Source organism: Epargyreus clarus, unplaced genomic scaffold (genome assembly GCF_041222505.1).
Source record: "Epargyreus clarus isolate Ecla_fem2 unplaced genomic scaffold, WU_Ecla_fem_2.2 ptg000014l, whole genome shotgun sequence".
Classification (NCBI taxonomy): domain Eukaryota; kingdom Metazoa; phylum Arthropoda; class Insecta; order Lepidoptera; family Hesperiidae; genus Epargyreus; species Epargyreus clarus.
In genome coordinates this window covers 8,785,646-8,805,498 of record NW_027332222.1, presented here as the reverse complement: position 1 = coordinate 8,805,498, position 19,853 = coordinate 8,785,646, and the positions used below count along the sequence as shown (strand labels likewise).

General features: G+C 31.5%; 4 protein-coding genes and 1 long non-coding RNA gene across 6 annotated transcripts in view; 3 read left to right on the top strand and 2 right to left on the bottom strand.

Annotated features, from left to right (window-relative positions):
* Positions 1-317: 317 nt before the first annotated feature.
* On the bottom strand, positions 318-2,152 carry LOC140747445 (transcription termination factor 5, mitochondrial). Its single transcript, XM_073079903.1, has one exon. It carries the CDS (start codon positions 1,921-1,923, stop codon positions 334-336), a length of 1,590 nt encoding a protein of 529 aa, XP_072936004.1. The 5' UTR covers positions 1,924-2,152; the 3' UTR covers positions 318-333.
* A 256-nt stretch (positions 2,153-2,408) lies between these two features.
* kune (claudin) lies at positions 2,409-4,817 on the top strand. The gene is made up of 3 exons (XM_073079908.1): positions 2,409-2,650; positions 2,948-3,223; positions 3,760-4,817. Exons 1-3 carry the CDS (start codon positions 2,509-2,511, stop codon positions 4,023-4,025), a joined length of 684 nt encoding a protein of 227 aa, XP_072936009.1. The 5' UTR covers positions 2,409-2,508; the 3' UTR covers positions 4,026-4,817.
* Positions 3,697-19,853, bottom strand: part of LOC140747444 (uncharacterized) — a 223,532-nt gene continuing 207,375 nt past the window's right edge. For both annotated transcript variants that reach the window (XM_073079901.1, XM_073079902.1), the window contains exon 12: positions 3,697-5,357. In XM_073079901.1, the coding sequence (XP_072936002.1) occupies positions 4,843-5,357 (515 nt within the window). In that variant the 3' untranslated portion in view covers positions 3,697-4,842. The remainder of the gene's footprint in view (positions 5,358-19,853) is intronic.
* On the top strand, positions 5,758-7,043 carry LOC140747450 (uncharacterized). Its single transcript, XR_012102873.1, has 2 exons — positions 5,758-6,126; positions 6,305-7,043. It is a non-coding gene; the product is annotated as an uncharacterized LOC140747450 (long non-coding RNA).
* sinu (claudin family member sinuous) lies at positions 7,641-16,803 on the top strand. Its single transcript, XM_073079909.1, has 6 exons — positions 7,641-7,976; positions 12,115-12,251; positions 12,511-12,650; positions 14,556-14,711; positions 15,195-15,281; positions 15,566-16,803. Exons 2-6 carry the CDS (start codon positions 12,118-12,120, stop codon positions 15,715-15,717), a joined length of 669 nt encoding a protein of 222 aa, XP_072936010.1. The 5' UTR covers positions 7,641-7,976; positions 12,115-12,117; the 3' UTR covers positions 15,718-16,803.

The window sequence follows — 19,853 nt, the reverse complement described above, 5'->3', positions numbered from 1 at the left end:
CAGAGGTCACCACAAATGGCCGGAACCATCATGGCGCCACCTAGACAGCCTTGGTAATAAACTAAATTAAATTACATACATAAATTGAGAAACTTGCCACTAGATGGAGTAGTTTTAAAATGTGTATTTTATAAAGTTATGTAGGTATTTTACAAACGTTTTGTAATAATATTAATTGTAGAAGGACTTTCTTCTCTAGAAAAAAATCTTCAACTAAATATGCAAAAAATACACAATGATTTTATGAACAAACTTTATAAGTTTGTGTATTTAGTATGGAACAGCAAAAACTAATTTTTAGAGACATAGATACATGTGAAATAAAAAAATGTATTATTGTATTAATGCATTTTTATTTTGAACTAATATGTTGGAAACAGTGTCAATATTCTTATTTTTCTCATCATTCCACACACCATTTCCAGAAAAGTAGTGATTCTTTTCAAGTAAATAGAGTATCAAACTCAATTTCTGCGTATTACTTAGTTTCTGTAAGTCTAAAAACTCATATAGATGCAATGGCTGGTTACTGTCACAGCTTTTATTAACCAGATTCATAACATCCTTAACTTTATTCCAAGGATAAAGTAAAATTGGGCAGTTTTCGTAAATATCTTTGGGTGAAAATTCAGTAGATAACTTTTCATACACATATTTTACTTGAACTAAGGGTATGTTGATCCAGAATGGATGTCTTTTGACTCTCTTTCGTATGTCATTCATACTATAAGCATTGCCTAGGGACTCTGATATACAAAAGACTAGATCTTTGCCTTTACCCAAACGATCACCAGGTGCCTTTTCAAATATTTCATAATGTGCTGTACTTCCTGACAGAACGTTCAAACTTAAACATTTCTTGTTCATATCATATAAGTGTCTTAATCGTTTCATCGCTGTGTTGTTATAATGGATCATTTTTAAAAATCTTGGATGATTTAAAAAGGTTTTAAATTCTGGTATGCTTCTTGCTTTTTCTAGCCTTTCTTTTACAGTTTGAGGGCTAAGAGTATAAATTTGAAAACATCTTGTTTGAGCCTCATTACTTATACCAAATTCTTCAAGCACATTCCTGATTTCCAGTAAAGACGTATAACTTTTAACTGCTAACTTCGGATACCTTCTTATTACTTCTTTTATATCAATTCCACCAATTGATCTTAATTTAAAAAGGATATGCTTCATATTGTCTGGATCGGCATGTATTAGATAAAAGTTTGATTTTATTTTCTCTGTAGGCATTGAGATCTTTGTCTGTAATATTGAGAGTGTTTCATTGATAACTGCCAGAGGACGATGTTTAAGAGTTGGGTATATTTTGAGGCCTCTGGAAAATTCTATCTCAGTTATATCTAGTATCAATTCAAGATACCTTTGGATAATTTTGAGTCTCAGTGAGTATAGGGTAAGCTTATCTACATCACCATATACCAGAGTAGTGAGTGATGTAGGCCACTGTGTCATACAATTTGCTAATTTATTTTCTATGTTGACGAGTGGTGAAATGACACCTAATGTCTTCAATTCTCCTATAGTCTTTTCTTTTATTAAGGACATGTAAGATACTAAATGTTTAACTGACAAGTTCAACACACCACACTCCTCTAACACTCTGTACCGAAATTTTAATGTGACGGGTAGTATGCTACAGATTGACGGTTCATTCACAACTACATCACTGGGAAATCCTAATTCATTAACAGTTTTGACTAGGTTCTTAATCTCGTCTCCATTTAGTTTTTTTACACATCGATTTTTTATTTGTAGGAATCGAGCCTGGCTCTCACTGATATTTAGATATTTGCATAGGTCTTGCAAACTTTTTTCATTTTGACAATAGTACTTCACTTGTATATGAACCTTCGAGCCACAACTCAGGACACGGTGATGGAAACATTTAGTCATCAGTAAACGTAAAATCATTTTTATTGCTATACAATTCAATCACATTAGAATGAAGTATTTCGATTTTTATAAATATAGAGAAAAAATAACCTTTTCATTAGCAATGGTTACAATTCTTCATTTCACTGCTAACTAAAGGAGACAATTGCTTAACCACATATTCAATTTAAATTTATTAAATCGAATTAAAAATTGAATAACATTTAGTAATTACAAAACCAAAATAAATAAAAATTATAACAATTTGACAGATTGTCAATGTCAATCAAGAATCAACATTGCCATGTAGCGAATTTGAAGGGCGCAAACCATGTAGGGATATTACGTGCCTAAAGAAATCAAAAATCTGTAGACTTATTGTTAATGTAAAATCTAAAATACTTTCCTGTAATTAAAAACAAATATTTCGTCAATCATTAGCACCGCTAACTAGGCAGAACTCTGGAAATTCCATTTACAACAGATATCGACAACAGATAAACGACGTTGTCAAATAATTTTAAACTTTCAAAGTGACAAATATTTTGGGTGTGTTGTGTTTGTTAGAGTCAGTGACATTATTCGTTCCTTTTATTTTGGTTTTACAACAAATTTTAACTGAAAATGGGATTGTCTAAATCAAAAACGGGTTTATTTGCCGTTGGCTTCTATATTTTCGCCTCTCTATTTATAATAGTTGCGTTTGTAAGTCCTTACTGGTTAGTAACGGATGGCAAGCTGAAGAATCCGAAATTTGTGAAAATAGGTGAGTTCGAAACCTGAAACCGGTACCTATACTGGGGAAGCACCGCTACACCTCATTCTGCCTAATAACAGCAGTGTTAAGCGTTGTTGTATTCTGATTTGAAAGGTGTGGTAAGGGAGGCATACTTTCCAGTTTAGTCGCCGACCTCAGGTAGGAATCTCTTATCTGGGGTTAATTACAGCTGTTCATTTGCGGCCGTAGTCACTTACTATCAGGTGGATGCAGTCCATCTGCTATTCCTTTCCTAAAGAATAACACAGGTGGCATGTGCCAATATTATGATTATTTTAATTGCAGGTTTATGGGAAGTATGTTTTAATGGTTTCGAGGAAGTACACCACTGGTATGATACAGTTTTCACTGGCTGTTGGTGGATATTTGAAGAAGAGTATTATATCATCCATGATGTACTACTACCTGGATTCTTTATAGCCACTCAGTTCTTCTTTACAATCACACTTTCTTGTGTGTTGGTGTCAATGTTCTTAACTAATCTGTATGTGAAGAAAGACAAAGATGATGATGGATATGTGACTCTCCTGGTGACTTTGGGAACTGTTCTAGTTATTGGTGGTAAGTTATTTTGAGGCCTGCATCTATTACTGCCTTATAAGAGTAGTGTTTGTTTGGTGGGTATATATGATAGTATTTATACATTTACTAATACCTTATACATTTTACTGATACCTTCCACTTGGCTGTTATAGAGCTATGTGTTGCAATTCAGAAAAATGGCTATTGTCATCTCTTTGTGAAGTTAATGTACTTCCAATACCACTCTTATTCAAGGAATATGGGAAAATAACATTTGTTAATTGTATCTTATTGAATTATTGTACAAAGAACATGATGGATATAGTATGATATTATTTTAATGTTATACTTTTGAATAATATTTACAAATACACTGTAAAATTTGTATTATGTAAAGCAATATTTAACATATGTTACATTATTTAAGTTTTTCATAAACAATAATGATATAAATTTATTAGAAGAAATAGTTATTACACTTATGGATTACCTTTTGTATTTAAGTAGTCACATTTAATTTTCAATGTATATTATAATATAAATGACAAACTCAATTTTTTATAATTTTATTACAGGCTTTTCAGGAATCATATCAGTTGTCACTTTTGGAGCAAGAGGAGATGGTCGAGACTGGATGCCAAACTGGGAGCACAATGACCTAGGCTGGGCATTTGCTCTTGGAGTTATTGGTGTGATCTTCCTATTTCCTGCTGGAATTCTGTTCTTGGTGGAGGCCCGAGTACAAAAGTATAAGAGGCTCCATGAAATGCAAAGCCGAGAACCATCTTCCTACACTATGCATGAGAGAAAGGCAGCATACCCAGGTCACACTGATATTTAATTTATAACCATCATTTTACTTTTTACTTAACCTGTACCGCAAAGCTTTTGGTATATAATTATAAGATTTTATATTTCCGTCCAAAAATAAGATCTGTTAACATGTCCGTCCAGGCAATACAAAGAATCTCAAGTATGTAACACATATTTTCAAAAAGGATAATTGTGTGATGTGTTACAATTTATCTGTCTAATGTACAACAAGAGTAAACAGACACAAACTTTTAGTTTTAGTCAAATAATTTAGTTTGTAAGGCATGTTATTTTGTATTATGTATGTAACATATTTCTCATGACCATGACTCATTTCTGTTATATGATATTATGCAAATAATCATATTGTTTTTACACCTGGCTATTTCTATAAATTTTACCATGATTTGCATTTTCTGGCTTAATATATTTATATAATATATAATGGCCAATCACATCACACATTCAGAAGTTTCGTAAATCTTTAAAAACGATTATATTTGACTAACTTAAAACATATCTGTATAAGGTGTGTTGACCAACTTAAATACTTAACTGAAAATGCTTTGTGCCTTATTTTAATAGAAATTTCTATGGCTTAAGATTGTAAAATGTAATAATTATAGGTTATTGTGTTTACCTGTATTTAATACTACATTCATGTTCCAACTATGTTATGATAACTAGGCAAGAACATAACTGTATCTTTAATTAACAGTAATAAAGTCATTGATTATTATTTTTTATAGATAATTCTTATTTGTATTTGATTACATGTCTTATTTGTATTTCTAATATAGTGACCGTGTTTTACAATAAACAGTTTTGTTATTTTGAAAAGTAAGTTAATTTATATCATGTACCCAAGCTTCAAAGTTTGCTTGTTCTATATTCGACATGAAATTGAAATGTGAAGGCACAGTTTCTTTACAAAGTAAAGCATGCTTGGCTGCTTCAAATCCTATAGAAATACATTGTTGTTCATCTAAACCTAATAGAGTGCCGTATATAAATCCACTGGAGAAGCAATCTCCGGCACCTGAAACATTTTCGACGTTTGTTATGATATTAGCTGGATACAATCGTACACGTATACGTTCCTTTCCATGTTCATGGATTCTTTGAGCTGTAACAACACCTTTAGATCCAATAGTTACAATTAAAACATTAACGTATTCTGATACTATTTTGGATAAGTGTATGATTTCATCAAGGTGTATTCTAGTATCGACTACAATATTTGGCTTTATGAGACCAGCCATGGCTCTTAATTCTGATATATTAGGCGATGAGTACGCTAGTCGATATTGTCCACGGATTGTTTTAATTGCTTTTCGTCGATCTGTTGGTTCGAAGAACACTGAAACAAAAAGTTTTATTTAGTAGATAAGCATAATCATAGTCTGCATTAAGATGGTATCTTAGATATTAAAGCTTCGATCATTAATAAGTATAAAGTTTAGAATTATAATACTACTATAAAGAAACCTCAACAGAGGACGATGTTGCTGCCATCTAGTAAGTCATTTGCTAAGTTTTAACCTTCAAATTAGTTCGTCTAATCTATTCCCTAGATGGCGTAACTTGTAATGTTAGATGTTTACTTCTAAGTGAAAACCCACGTAAAGCTTTTACTATTTAAACTAGAATACAGATGCGCATAATATTGTTGTTACAATAATGATATTCATAAAATAAATAATGTTATGTCGAAAAGAGCGAATTGGGTACTTGACAGTTATAACAATAAAGTTGGATATGATAGCTTATAAGTAAACATAAATTATGCAGTATTTCGTTTATTTTTTAATACGTTCTAAGTATTTTAATTTTTAAAAAGAAATTTTCGATTTTTTATCTGTGGATTTTAAATCCCAAAACGGCGACAGTGCTGCCTCAAATGACATGTGACGTCACTACATCGAAACCAAACAAGACAAATAATAATTAAATCGTTTGCTGTTAGAGTTGGTTGAATTTATAATATGTTGTGAACCGAAATGAAGCCATACTATATTAAAGCTGATAGCGTGAACCTGCTTAAAGAATCTCCATATATGCAGTGCAATAAATCAAAATGGATACAAAAACTTCCGTGAGATAACCTATGGAAATATCAAATAAACAACGTAAGTAAAACATTCTTTATATTTACATTTAATCATATCGGACAATTAAAACATTTCTTAACTGACTTCAGACAGAAGAAAGGTTGTCTTCAAGTGATTATTAAGATCTTTTTAAATATACTTATATTCTTATGTGAACTGTTTTAAGGTTATTAATTGGTTATATTTATATTTACAGATCTTCCCGACAATCGTATAGTGACGACGTTATAGAGTATGTGCAGTTTAAGAGGAAGGCAAGTTTGTGTTTCATGAAAAGTAAAAGTTGTCCTGAACACAAGGTACATCAATGAAAATGAAAATGTGATGACTGTCCTGCCTAGAAGAAGTGAGGAGCCAAAAGTTTCGAAAGTGGGCACCAGTCTGAAATACATAAAGTAAAGTACACGGGAAATAGTACTTCTTTACTTGCGTAACCTACCCAACAAGATGAAGGAAGAAAAGTGACCATACAGTTCCTATTATTGCATTGCAATTTAATTCTGAAAATGACAGTGATAAAAATATATATCCATTTGTTACGGAAAATAATTTTAGTAATGAAGAAAAGCAGACACGCAAGCAGCACAAAAATTTAGCTTAGGTGATCTGTAGTAATTATTGTAACTGTAACATATGATAAATATATACAAAAGTTCTACTGTGTGTACTCACTAATAGAACCATATAAACCAAATAAACAAAGAAATCGGTTAATAAAATACTAATATTAGCAAATCATGTATTTTTAATTATACAGTCCTGTAACTTAATCAGTGCACATGCACCATCAATAATAACACAGTCATGAAATATTTTAATTGTGTCCTATTAATTACAGAATGGGCCCTTAAAATAGAATTCTCATAGACGTCTTATAATTCTATTCTTATCATAGACATCTATATAATATATTAAATATATGAATACTTCCACTTGCTGTTTTATTTTGTTTACGTCCCGTTCCAATGATTTGGAATTGACGAATCACTCGAGAGTTACTAAATTTATTCCTTTTTTTCAATAATACTTCTCTTACATAGATAGTATAAAATGTCATTGCTTGCAAACAGAGGATTTAAACATATAAGAATCTGCAAGTTCTTTAACGTTTATGAGATTTGGGTTTAGGAACTTGTATAAGCAAATTTGTTAGGATATTTAGCAATCGTACTTGAACACATCGTCACTGCACACGCCTTGTAATTTGACATTCTTGCAATTGTACTAATAAAAGTTAAATAATTCCCAAGATTTCCCCTGAAGTATGTGTAGCGTCGAAGTTTATTTCTATATTTTCAATGTGTTGACGTCACGCTACGAAATGACACTTGACCGCCTGTTTTGGCGTAACGTTCCGTTTACCGTAATAAAAATATGTTTTTTATTAATAAATAGCCCTTTTTTCGAAAAAATGATCAATGAAAGGCGTATATAATACGTATATGAATTCATTAAAACAGTTTCCCAAAAAGTGTCAAGTAGCCAATTCGAGGCCGCTATACAAAGTATTAAAACAAAAAGGCTGTCAATTTTTGACACATTGCGGTGATTTTATGACAACGCTGACAAAAGACAACGCCCAAAAGTGACATTATTCTATTTTATCGTTACTTCATTCATGCGATAGAATCGTTACGTTACGAATGTTATGACGATAGGGAAAACGTGAAAACAAACTTTTTGTAATCCGTTGGTTTGTATTTGGTTTCATGTGAGAATTAAGGAGCAGTTTAGCGTTCGGAATTTAAACGTTCAGAAGTGTAGCGGCCGCGGTGTGACTGTGATGCCAGTGTTTTGACGAAGCCTTATTCAAGAGTTTGAAGACAACTTCACTATTAGCGTTTCGTTGACCCGAGGATTACAAATTCGTAAGTAGATGTTAAATAACAAATATTCGTATTCGTCAGAAATTAATTCATGAATGTACTTGTAATGTTCATTATTATCACGATTAAAAACGCTCTACACAATATGTTTGGATATATATCTAAATTATTATCAATATGTTTCCGTTTAATATATACACAAGATGCTTTCTTCATTATGTAGATAGGAAATTGGTTATTTATTATTCATAAATGTTTTGTGCCTTTAAATATATTTTTCGACTGAATCATTAGGCTTTTTTAAACACATGACTTCAACAAATTAAATTTAAATTGAATAGTATAAAATAACAGGCAAATTAACCAACAAAAATACCAAAAAGATTCACAACATATTTTAGAATTTTATTTTGTATGCTAAACGATGGTCGTTTTTTTGCAAGATTGAAGTTATAAATGAGCAAAAGTCCATAAAATTACAGGTTATTACTACTAATAGACATCTGCAACCAATTCTGTATATAATAAGAGTTCTGCCTGAAGCCTTTCAGGACTAAGATGGTTGTCTAAGTAACTCAGCTGTCCACATGTTGTCTGCTTCTGCCTTGCTCTCTTGTCCTACATCATTTTGGGTTATGCTAGATGCAGTTTTAGTGTGCCTATGTGGCATTCTATTTATAATATTAATGGCAAGAACTCATTAAAATTAGATGCAAGAGAACAAACAAAATGTAAATTTAAAATAAAGAAAACAAGTGGTTCTTTTTCATTTCAAACTCCACTCTCTGGCAGCAATTTATTTAAATCCTTCTAGGTAGGTACTTTTGTACTACATTCATAAAGATTATAACTTTAACTTTATATAGGACTCGCTGACCCGGCAAACTTTGTACCGCCTCAAAATCTATTTATCAAATATATTTCATATAAAATATAGCCTATGTTACTCGTGGATAATGTAGCTTTCAAATGGTGAAAGATATTTTAAAATCGGTCCAGTAGTTTTTGAGCCTATTCATCACAACCAAACAAACAAACAAAGTTTTCCTCTTTATAATATTGGTGTAGATAAGCTAATATTACATATAATGCAAATTATGCGAATATTTTAACAATACCCTAAATCTAAAGTTAATCTAGTGACTAATACCCTTCTTGTTATGTAAATAACTGCTTATGAGATCAAATGCAATCATCTGCATATCACTACATTGTTAACATCCATGTGTATCATATTAATGCATAAACATTAACAATTCAAATATGAGAAAAATATGAATAATTGAACATCAATTAAACATAATAATTTGTCTCGCAACTGACCTGGTCTCAGTATTCCTAATGAATGAATCATCTTTGACCAGTTGTAATTATGAAGATCTTTAACCTGATGATTCATACACCATGTACCCTTATAATTATATAATAACTAGCATTGGTCCACTGGTTCATTCATGAGAAAATCATAATAAAAAATGTACATGCCTATAAATTGATTTTGATTTACGTCCATTATTAATAAACAATATATTGAATATTTTGTAAACAAAAAATCGAAATTTGCTCATTTCTGCCTACTACAAGTTGACAAATCATTAATAGGTCAAAATCGGATGGATTGACAAAGACAATAATTTGTTAAGTTTAATTCGTATTCGTATGGTATGACAACTCCAGCTCCAACATCAAAAATTAATTATATGTACCACTATGTAAAATTGTATATTATTTACCCTTTAAAAGATGCAAATATGCACACGTATGGAGTTTCTTGCGCCGCTTCTTCTCCATAGCGAAATACCTTCCGAAGCGGTGGTAGTTTGTTGACTTTCAAAAAGTATTCTATATGAATCAATTTTGAATAAATGAGATTTGAATTTGAATTTTGAATTTCTTTTAAACAGAAAGTCAGCTTACATATCCCAATACACACCTCACAAGTTTCATTGGTTTCTTTTTAGCAAAGCTTTCAATTTTTGGTCCCTTAAACAATTCATTTTCTAAAGAAGATATCAATTATGTATTATGTAAACCAAATAAAAAATATCCACATAAAAAATTACAAGTGTTTTACTCTATATTAGTTCTCGAATATCATGCTACTAAAGGCGTCATGAAAACGTGACGAAAATTTATACGCGATTTATGACTTAATTATTGCATTTATGTAGTATCACAAACTTAATTAGTATAGTCGTGACTTGGTCATGAAATATTTAATTATTATACTTTTTACCTGTGTTCATGCATAATCAGGGTTTTTATCTATCCTTCGGGAATGGTACCATTTTTCGGAATAAAATGTCCCCTATGTCCTTGAGAACTTGTGTACAAAAACAAACAAATTCAGTCTCACATTTAATCCTTACTAATATTATAAATCCGAAAGTAACTCCTGTCTGTCTGTATGTTTCTTCTTCACGCCTAAACCACTGAACCTGATTTTAATGAATTTTTGTATAAAGATAGTCTGAGACCCGAGAAAGGACATAGGATAGTTTTTATCCTGGAAATCCCACCGGAACTAGGGATGGCGATCTAAGATAGATTAATCGGAGAATCGATCTTTTGGACCAAAAAGTCGAATATTTTAATCGATCTTGGTAAGGATTGAATCCTTTAACTATGCATTTGATCAAGTGCTGATGTTTAGCCAAGTTGTCGTCCAGGAGCCCACGAAGGTTTCAGAGTTGGTACGACCAATATTCGCCAGATGGCGCCACTGTTATTCCAATGTAGGAACGAATTTTCAGTTTTATGTATGTTAGTATGTCATATTATTTTGTTTTAAACGCGGGCGAAGCCGCGGGCAAAAACTAGTGTTATATAACTTAGGATTAGGATTGTCAATAATGCAGGTTAGGGCAGGTCGTTTATCCTAGAATATTGACTACATGTTATCGTAAAACGGAAGGAAGAGAAAATATTGATTCAACTCAATACTATGATAAAACTTTTTGATTGAAATTTTGAATATTTTATTTATCACGCAGGCCAAGTGCAAATTGGTAGACTTCACACATCTTAAGAATTTTTTTTAAAGAACTTGTAACATGTAGATTTTCTTACGATGTTTTCCTTCGCCGTTATAGCAAGTGATCATTAATTTATAATACGTACATAACATTGAAAAATCAGAGGTACTGGGATTCGAACCTCGGATCCCAGTTTGAGAAGCACCACCACTAATTAATTTTTTCGCCGTTCGGAATCGACATTTCTTTAATCAATCGTTTATCGTATATACGATATACGAGATATACGATATACGTTGTAAAGGAAAGGTATTACGAATATTCGTATACCTTGCCTTTACAACTCGTCTTAAAATTAATACATTCGCATTTACCTACTGTGTATATAAAACGTTAAGTTTAATGTATAATACTTTAAAGATACTATCAAGGATCAAGAATTTTTGTGGCTGAAAATAAATTATTATTTTTTTGTTTCATTCTTATTTCCCACAGTATCCAATGCGTGTGAACTTTTTAGCATTGTTACTGGGTGAATGTAACATACGAATGAACCTCCATTGAGTTAGTGTGGATTGCGAAACTTACCTAAGTTTTGTTATTCATCTCGGCCTCACCTTGCGCTCGAGTAACAACTAGGGTTGCCATAATTTTTGAAGAAGAATTGTACGACAAAAATATTTTTTTATTTACTATTTTAGGGAAATATTCGTACTTTAAGAAAATAATATGTTATATACATTTATCTGAAGATTTTGTGCTGTTTAATCGCCTCGACTTGCTATAAGTTAAAGAGATAATTTTCTGGCGTTTCGGGTAAGAGCACTATGAGTGATCCTCATTATTTATTACGATTACGGATTACAAATTAAAATATATCAATTTTGCATTTTAATATAGTGTACGGGTGACAACCCTAAAAACAACCTAATATTATGACATGAGACCGTGTGCTCCACATAAGGCCTGTGCCAAGGTTACTATAATCTTTCATCTCAAAATCTCAGTTCACACAAATAATGACGCCTGTACTTGTTGTTAAGGGCAGTTAAGACCGAATTGTTAATTAAAAGTAAAATAGAAGGAAGTTATGACAAATGACCCAGTAACAAATGTGACCTAAAGCAGAACGTTAATATAACGCTATACAATTTTTTATATATTTTTTGTCCGCTTAAGCGTAAAACTGTAAAAAATTGTTACAGACAATGAAGAATCGAAGTTTGGCGGGCAATTGTGGCATTGCTGTTTTCGTTATTGCCCTTGTGACGGTGGCATTGGCATTTGGCACGCCTAGCTGGCTCGTCAGCGACTCTAGGATAAGGGGGGCGAGATTGGATAGGTAAGACCCTATGATTGAAAATTTAAGTCTATGTTATAAATTTTCAATTCGCAACTGTTTCGGATCTTCCTTTGAATGCACACAAAACCAAATGTTGATAACCAAATAAATGATTACGTATCATGAACATAAAAAGAATCCAAAATTATATACATTTCTTTATGAACATATAAGTATTTAATGGTTTTAAAGTGCCAATATTTTGAAATTGCAATTTTTGTATCATGTTGTTTTAATTATGATTAATTAATTATTTCAGACTTGGATTATGGAGTCATTGCTTCAGGTCACTGCCGGATCCATTGGATCAATATCAGAGACGCTTCTTTGTTGGTTGTCGATGGGTCTACGATCCATTCACCACGGGTTACGACAAAATCCGTGGCTATTTACTGCCTGGTAAGATAATGATTCATTTTTGCGAATAATATTATTATTATTAATATTATTATTAATATATTCGTAAAGTTAAATTTTAGAGTTGTTTGAAAAAAACAAATATATGTTTCATTTTCAGTACATATTTGACCCTATTTAATATCTTCACACTTCGATTCTTAAATATTCGTGATTTGTTTATTTATAGACTCTAAATATGTACTTACAAAATCAATATCATTAAAATTTCAGGTTTAAACTGATATTTTTTGTATAATTCATTAATATACTAACTTATTAAATAAACATCGGACTTAAATTCCATCGCAATTGTGAGACGATTTTAAGTTCGACCTTCTGTGTTGAATTATATACCTACTTACATATAATCAAAATATAACTTGATTGAAAAGATTCCCACACTAGAACATAATATGGAAAAACAGTCTTATAAACCTGAAAACTTCGGTGCTAATTATTTATGGTATCAGAACCTTATCACATTGACACAACGACAAGGATAGGCAAATGTACATATTTTTCAGTATGTGAAGTAGTCGCAAATTAAAAAATACAATACAATACAATTAAAAAATACAACCGAATTCTATCTCTACAAAATAATTTAAATATACATAAAATATGTTGGTTTAGTACATATTTGTGAAGTCTGCGTTCATATTGGACCCACTGTTTACGTCATGATCCAGCTAAAATCGAAATATATTGAGCGTCGGCTATCTTTAATTTATCGAAACGGTATGCAATTGTGGAGGGGTAAAAAATGTAATTAAATACCTAGGGAATTTCTCACAAACCAATTTTCTGTGACCATTGTTTTTATGACAATGCTTTAGTATGTAAAATTTAGATAGTCGATGCTTCTATGGTGGTCCTTCCATTGTCTCCAAATTCTATGTACAGTATAGTACCTTTTATAAGTAAAATATAGAGATATGAAGGTGGTAGAACCCTTTGTGGTTCGAATACGGCGGCACCACCGCCACACCTATTTCTGCCTCAAAACAGCAGTGTTAGGCGCTGCTGTGTTCCGTTTTGAAGGGTGTGGTAAGGGAGACATACTTTTCCGAGGCGTTTCAGCTTTGTCCTCACAGGTAGCGGCGCATCTGTGAACGACCTCAGGTAGGAATATCTAATCCTATCTGTGGTTGATTACAGATGTCCATGGGCGGCAGTAGCCACTTACCATCAGGTGGACTGCATGCTTGTCTGCTACTCCTATATTATAAAAAAAAAGACGGAGACGTGGCAACACTTTATTTACGCAACAAACTCGTTACACTATCTTATTAGGAGTGTGATCAATCTATGTAGTTTACTCATCTAAGGTACAGACTTATCCAAGTTTTAATTTAGTCGGAATGCTTGCGAACGCCTATAACTATTAACTGCAAATTACACCGTACAACCACAACGATTATGTAGGTCACTCACAGCTGTCTTTGTAACTATACTCAATTAAAATGTTAATGTACTTAGTATTATGGGACTGTAGTATCTAAGTATACCAATAAGGAAAATTGGATGGTTTGTCTGTATTTTCAAAATAACTCCGATCATCCTCCGATATACATACGATTCTTTTACTCTTATTTGTAGATGTTTATCTAGGAAACTATTGCAGTAAATGGAATATAAATACCCAAAGATAGATGATTTTATCAATTGTGTAAAGTCCTTGCAAATTGTAAATATTCTTTCAAATATTTCGGAGCAAAGAAATTTCTTGTATATGTACTTACTTACTCCGCTGCCTCAGCGACCCAAAGTGAGTCGTGGCCTCCGACATGAGATTTCGCCAATTGTCCCTGATTTGCGCAGTCTCAAGCCAGTTATTGCCTTTAAGTTCTCATATATGTATAATCAACATTTTAATAATATTATGTTCGGTTTCTTGTGTTTCAGGTTTCATGATAGCAACCCAATTGTTTTTTACATTATGCCTGCTCGGAGTAATGATATCTACAGTTCTGGTTCTTATTTTCTTCCTGTGCTGCGGTCCTGACCAAAATAGATTTGTTATGTTGATAAAAACAATAGGATTTATAATGCTTGGTTCAGGTAAGGATAAAACATATTCTGTATACATTTTTAAAAAGTTTAGAGACATCCAAATAAACCTCAATGTCTCTGTAATGCCTGCCTAGCTTTGGATAAAAAAACGGTGACTACCCTCTTATAGAGCTTTAAAAATGATTGATTGATTATACTCCTCAGAAACGGCTTTACCTACCTACCTACCTACTACTATCTATTTTTCATACCCCTAAGTGGTTTTTCACCCGTAACATTTTTTTATTTATATGGCAACACAGCGTTTGCCGGGTCAGCTAGTAATATATAACACAGATATGATATAAAAAAATATTATAAATTTTTGGTAACTTTTGATTTAGATAAAAGAGTATGCTAGGCCAACTGCACTGGGACAATCCCAGTGTAGTTCTTGGTTGTGTAATAGTCATTAAATTTATTGTTTGTTGTAAAGCGTCTTTTTTATTATTGAAGGTATTTTTGTTATATAATTGTTACGTGTAATTTTAGGTATAAGTGGCACGATTGCAGTTATAGTGTTTGCATGTTTTGGCAATACTGATGGCTGGATGCCCGATCATCCGAACAATTACCTTGGTAAGTTTCATTTATCAACGCTTATATGTATTTTTATGTAATTAACCTAAAAAGTAAACACGACAATGTCATTCATTACGTGAGAAATCATTTCTAAAACCGATTTCAAATATTATTACAAATCTATGTAAACTTAGTCACAGATATGTAATGACTTGAGGACTAAAATAGATCATCATATATACTGTACAGAACAAGGCAATGACTGCAGCCTTCTTCTTGAATAGCTCTCAGAGGTATTTCTGATTAATAACTCAATACTATACATATAATACTTTTTTCAGGTTGGTCTTTTGGCTTAGGTGTCGTCGGCGCAGTAGCGTGCTTGGTAACCGCGGCACTATTCTTAACCGAAGCTAACATACAAGCAAAGAAACGTAACAGGTTGAAAGAATCTCAGGCACGTTTTGAATTAGGTCACGAGTCTCAAGCCTAAACGTATACGAAAATACGAATGTATTGTATGTATTATTATTTAAATAATAGTTATTATAAGAATACAATGTTCTATTATGTGCCTTTAAGTTAATTGTAAGTAATGATACAATTTGACCATGATTTTCATGTAGTGTTATGATCTGATTGCATGATAAGTTTTATAGTGTACTGATGATTGATTGACTACACATCATTCAATGCAAAGATGGCGTTATCTATATACTGACATATATGAATGAATATTACAATATGTGTAATTTTCTGCAATGCAGCAGATGATTGGTTCTAATGTAAGTTAAATTTTGAAAGCCAGTTAATTAATTTAAGATTTTAACTTGTAAATACTTATATGTGTTATAATACACAAATTATAAAAATATGTACACATTGTGGCTTACTACTTTATAATGTAATTTATGCCACCGAGTAAAATATTATTCTGTAATATACTTAGGAATGTGTACATACACGACTTTCATTATAGTTCAAGTGTGACAATAAGAGGAAAAGTAAAAATTAATACTTTCATTACAACTGTTGGCTGATTTTAAAAAAATGTTGCATTGTTGTTATAAATATAGGGATTTTAAAGTAATGGCCCAACTACATTTGTATATCATCTGTTAAAAGCGCAAAGACAGATAAAATATTAGTATTATAAAAAATAGTATAGACTATATCCTCGATCTATAACAGAAATCAATTACGTCATATCCTTAATCCGTCCATTTTCTGTATTTTTTTGAAATACCTTAGTCGTATTTAGTTTTTATATAATTGTAATTATTTTATCAAATTTATTTGTATTTTAAGATGTACTTTAATAATGTGCTGAATATTTTAACACCAAAATCTTCTTTATATTATTTATATATGTATGAAATATTAGTTCTCCTTTATATTAATGAATGATGAAATAATAGGAGGCTTAATATGTAGCTTAAAATATATTTGTTTAAGTCGAGAATCTCATAATTGCTTTTAATTGCCAAAAGGGTGGAATGGTTTGAATTCAATTGATATTATTTTATGTAATTTCTAATATTATCAAATCAAAAAGATATTCGTGATGAATTTATCAAGAAAGAGCACGAGCAAGAGAAAGAGCAGCTGCACAAATATAAATTTACATTTACATTTCCATTATTAAATATGATTTAGTTTTTTAAGTCTTAAAATATAATATGTACCTGGATCAACCGTCCATTTTTATAACATCACGGGTGTATAAGTTGATATTTCTACTTATAATTTATACTTAAAGTATCAAGTTTAATAATTTTTACTGATTTTATATGTATATTGAAAATAAACTTTTACATTAAACAAAAATGCCTTTTACTTATCTAAACCTTATATCCTTTTTTAGTCGCCTTTTATCCGCTCAAAGAATAGGGATGGCGATTTTTTTCGAAAAAGATCGATTGGAATCGAAGTGTAATAAATCGATTCACGGGACCGCTCCTTCCGCCACCATGGAACCTTAGCCTAGGAACAATAAAAATTAGTACCATCTCTAGTCACGTGCTTTGTCCAACTGAGTTTCAAAACTTTCAACTGACACTGACACTACTGATCATAGATATGCTATGCTACCATAGATATATTATCCTACTGAATAATATATCTATGTATGCTACTGATAGCCTTCCGGAATGCGGACTTCAGAGCGGACTAGCAGTTTGGCGCGGACTGTACATCTTCACAAGCTTACGTCGATTTAGTTTTCGTCTTGTAATTCAAAATACGATTTCGGTTCTTTTCTAATCCCGGAATTTGCCAAAGATAATCCCGGGATTGTAAACAGATAATGTTAAAAATCAGAGGAAATTTTACCTACTTAATTATCTTATTATTGAAAATATAAAAAGATATGTATTACTAACTTTTAATAATCAGTAGGTATGTAACATTAAACATATAAGCTTTAAAATAAAAAGATTGAACTAAAATCCTCCGAATAATTAAGTAAAATTCATTATAAATATTTTACAGAGATTATTTATTACGCCTAAAATAAATTATTAACTTTAAATTTAGTTATGCGGGTTATGCTTAATTAATGCTATTATGCCAACTTACGCCATCTTTAAGCCTAGTGAGTAGTGAGGTACCAGTGCTATTATAATATTCGCTGTCACAAATTCACGACAATAATATTTTTTTATATCATATCACAACTATACCGAAAATAGCCTGTGCAAATAGATGGTGTACGAATCGAGTATATAAAAATGAAATGTGCCTTATAATAAGAAAAACCAATGGTTATTGTAAAGTTTTTTTCCGCAAACTCCGCCAGTCGTTCGTTCAAATGGTGTTAAGTTGATACCATTATAACATGACTAACATGTTATTAAAAAATGAAATTGAGGCTCTTCAATAACTATATTATATTCATTCCCTTTGCTGAAACCCATCTCATGTGTTCACGCGGTAATACACAGAAATTGCCCCCACGTTTGTTATTCTGAGAACAGACCGCTTCCACTTCTCGAGACCCAAAGCCCAAAACATTATCGTATTTTTTTAAGTTTCGTTTAAAACCTCGTTTTTCTTTATTTGAAACTAGAGTACCGTCGTAATTTTCAAATATATTCTGAAAATCAATTGTAGAAGTGACTTTCTTAAGAAAATGAATGAAAGGCATAAATCATTTTGCTTAATTTAATTATCACATCAATAAAATTAATTTAATTCGCTTATTGATATTATACAATTACAGTATAACATTTATAACCTTTCGAATATTTTCATGTTTAACGTAACATGAAATATTTATAACAATGGGTCACTTAAATCTAAAACTTCTAAGCCCCATCCCGTATCATCGCTTTCTATGTTTTCCTCTGAATCTTCCAATATCATACTTTCTTCTTTTTCCATTTCAAATAAATTCAAGTTTATTTGGACACACATTAATTTGTGGTTTATTGGCTCAAAATAATTATTATTTTTGTTCCAAGTTTGTGACTGGATTTTCATGATTTTATTGCAAACATTGGATGATGAAGATACGCTTAAAATTTTAGAAGCTATTACAGCAACATGTTGTTGCGAAGCAAATGTTAGCCACCATATCCTGGGCTCGAGGTCTTTTACAGGAGACCAAATCGCCTTAGATTCATGAAAAAAATTTTGTTTCAATTTGAAACACGCCATATTTTTTAAAACCTTTGATTCATTTAAGCCGACTGTAGCACAATATTTCCTTATATATTCAGATGCTATCGATATTTCTTCATCATTTAAGCCTTCGCCGCAATATCGTGGATCTAATATGTAAGCGGCGTAGTGAATTGGTAGTAAACAAAGGTCTTTCTTAACTTGAAGAATTGAAAGTATAGTATTTTTTTCTTCCGGGGTTAAAAATGAAATTGTTTCTAATTCCTCTGCTGTATTTTGGACTAAATTTTGATATATTAATGGAACATCTGATAACCAGGTTTTGTCATTTTCACGTGCAGTAAGAAGAGGACAAAGAATTTTCATCACCTCGTCAACTTTAAGCCACATTTCATCATCTAGTATAATATCTCTTATTTCATCCGAAATATTTATATCATTAGATTGAACAGTCAACATCAAGGCTTCTTTATTTATTTTATATGATTTGAGGGTATTAATCGCTTCACTCCACGTAAATAATAATTTCAGAGGGCTCGGTTTTCTATATTGTTTAGTTTGGAACATTAGGAATTGCGCGTATACCATTGGAGTATAATTGATATATTCAATTACTCTTACTGTTTTGTCTCTTACTTCTTTGTAGGTTTCATTTCTGTTCAAAACCTCTGATATCACATTCAAGGACGAATTTATGCATTCTATGCATGTGATGTGTGGATATATAGATGTGATAACATTCGAAATATCTTCTATTTTTCCAATATTTGCAATTATGATTGCTACGAATTTTTCAGGATCTATTTCGTTTAATGTGTTAATGATTTTACTGCAAACATAATCAACTTCTTCGTTTTCGGTTTCACTGTCGGGATATTGCTTATAAAAAGTAGGCTCAGGTGTTGCAACAACGAAATTGATTACTCTTCTTCCAATTATATTAGTCCAGTAGTCGCAAATAAGCGTAAGGGCTTGTGATTTCATGATTTTAAAATCGATAATATTTTT

Coding starts and splice junctions, on each gene's coding strand:
- LOC140747445 (XM_073079903.1), bottom strand. CDS start 1,923: ATGATTTTACGTTTACTGATGACTAAATGTTTCCATCACCGTGTCCTG.
- kune (XM_073079908.1), top strand. CDS start 2,509: ATGGGATTGTCTAAATCAAAAACGGGTTTATTTGCCGTTGGCTTCTAT. Junction 2,651..2,947: donor TCCGAAATTTGTGAAAATAG/GTGAGTTCGAAA, acceptor TTTTAATTGCAG/GTTTATGGGAAGTATGTTTT. Junction 3,224..3,759: donor AACTGTTCTAGTTATTGGTG/GTAAGTTATTTT, acceptor ATTTTATTACAG/GCTTTTCAGGAATCATATCA.
- sinu (XM_073079909.1), top strand. CDS start 12,118: ATGAAGAATCGAAGTTTGGCGGGCAATTGTGGCATTGCTGTTTTCGTT. Junction 12,252..12,510: donor AGGGGGGCGAGATTGGATAG/GTAAGACCCTAT, acceptor TAATTATTTCAG/ACTTGGATTATGGAGTCATT. Junction 12,651..14,555: donor CCGTGGCTATTTACTGCCTG/GTAAGATAATGA, acceptor CTTGTGTTTCAG/GTTTCATGATAGCAACCCAA.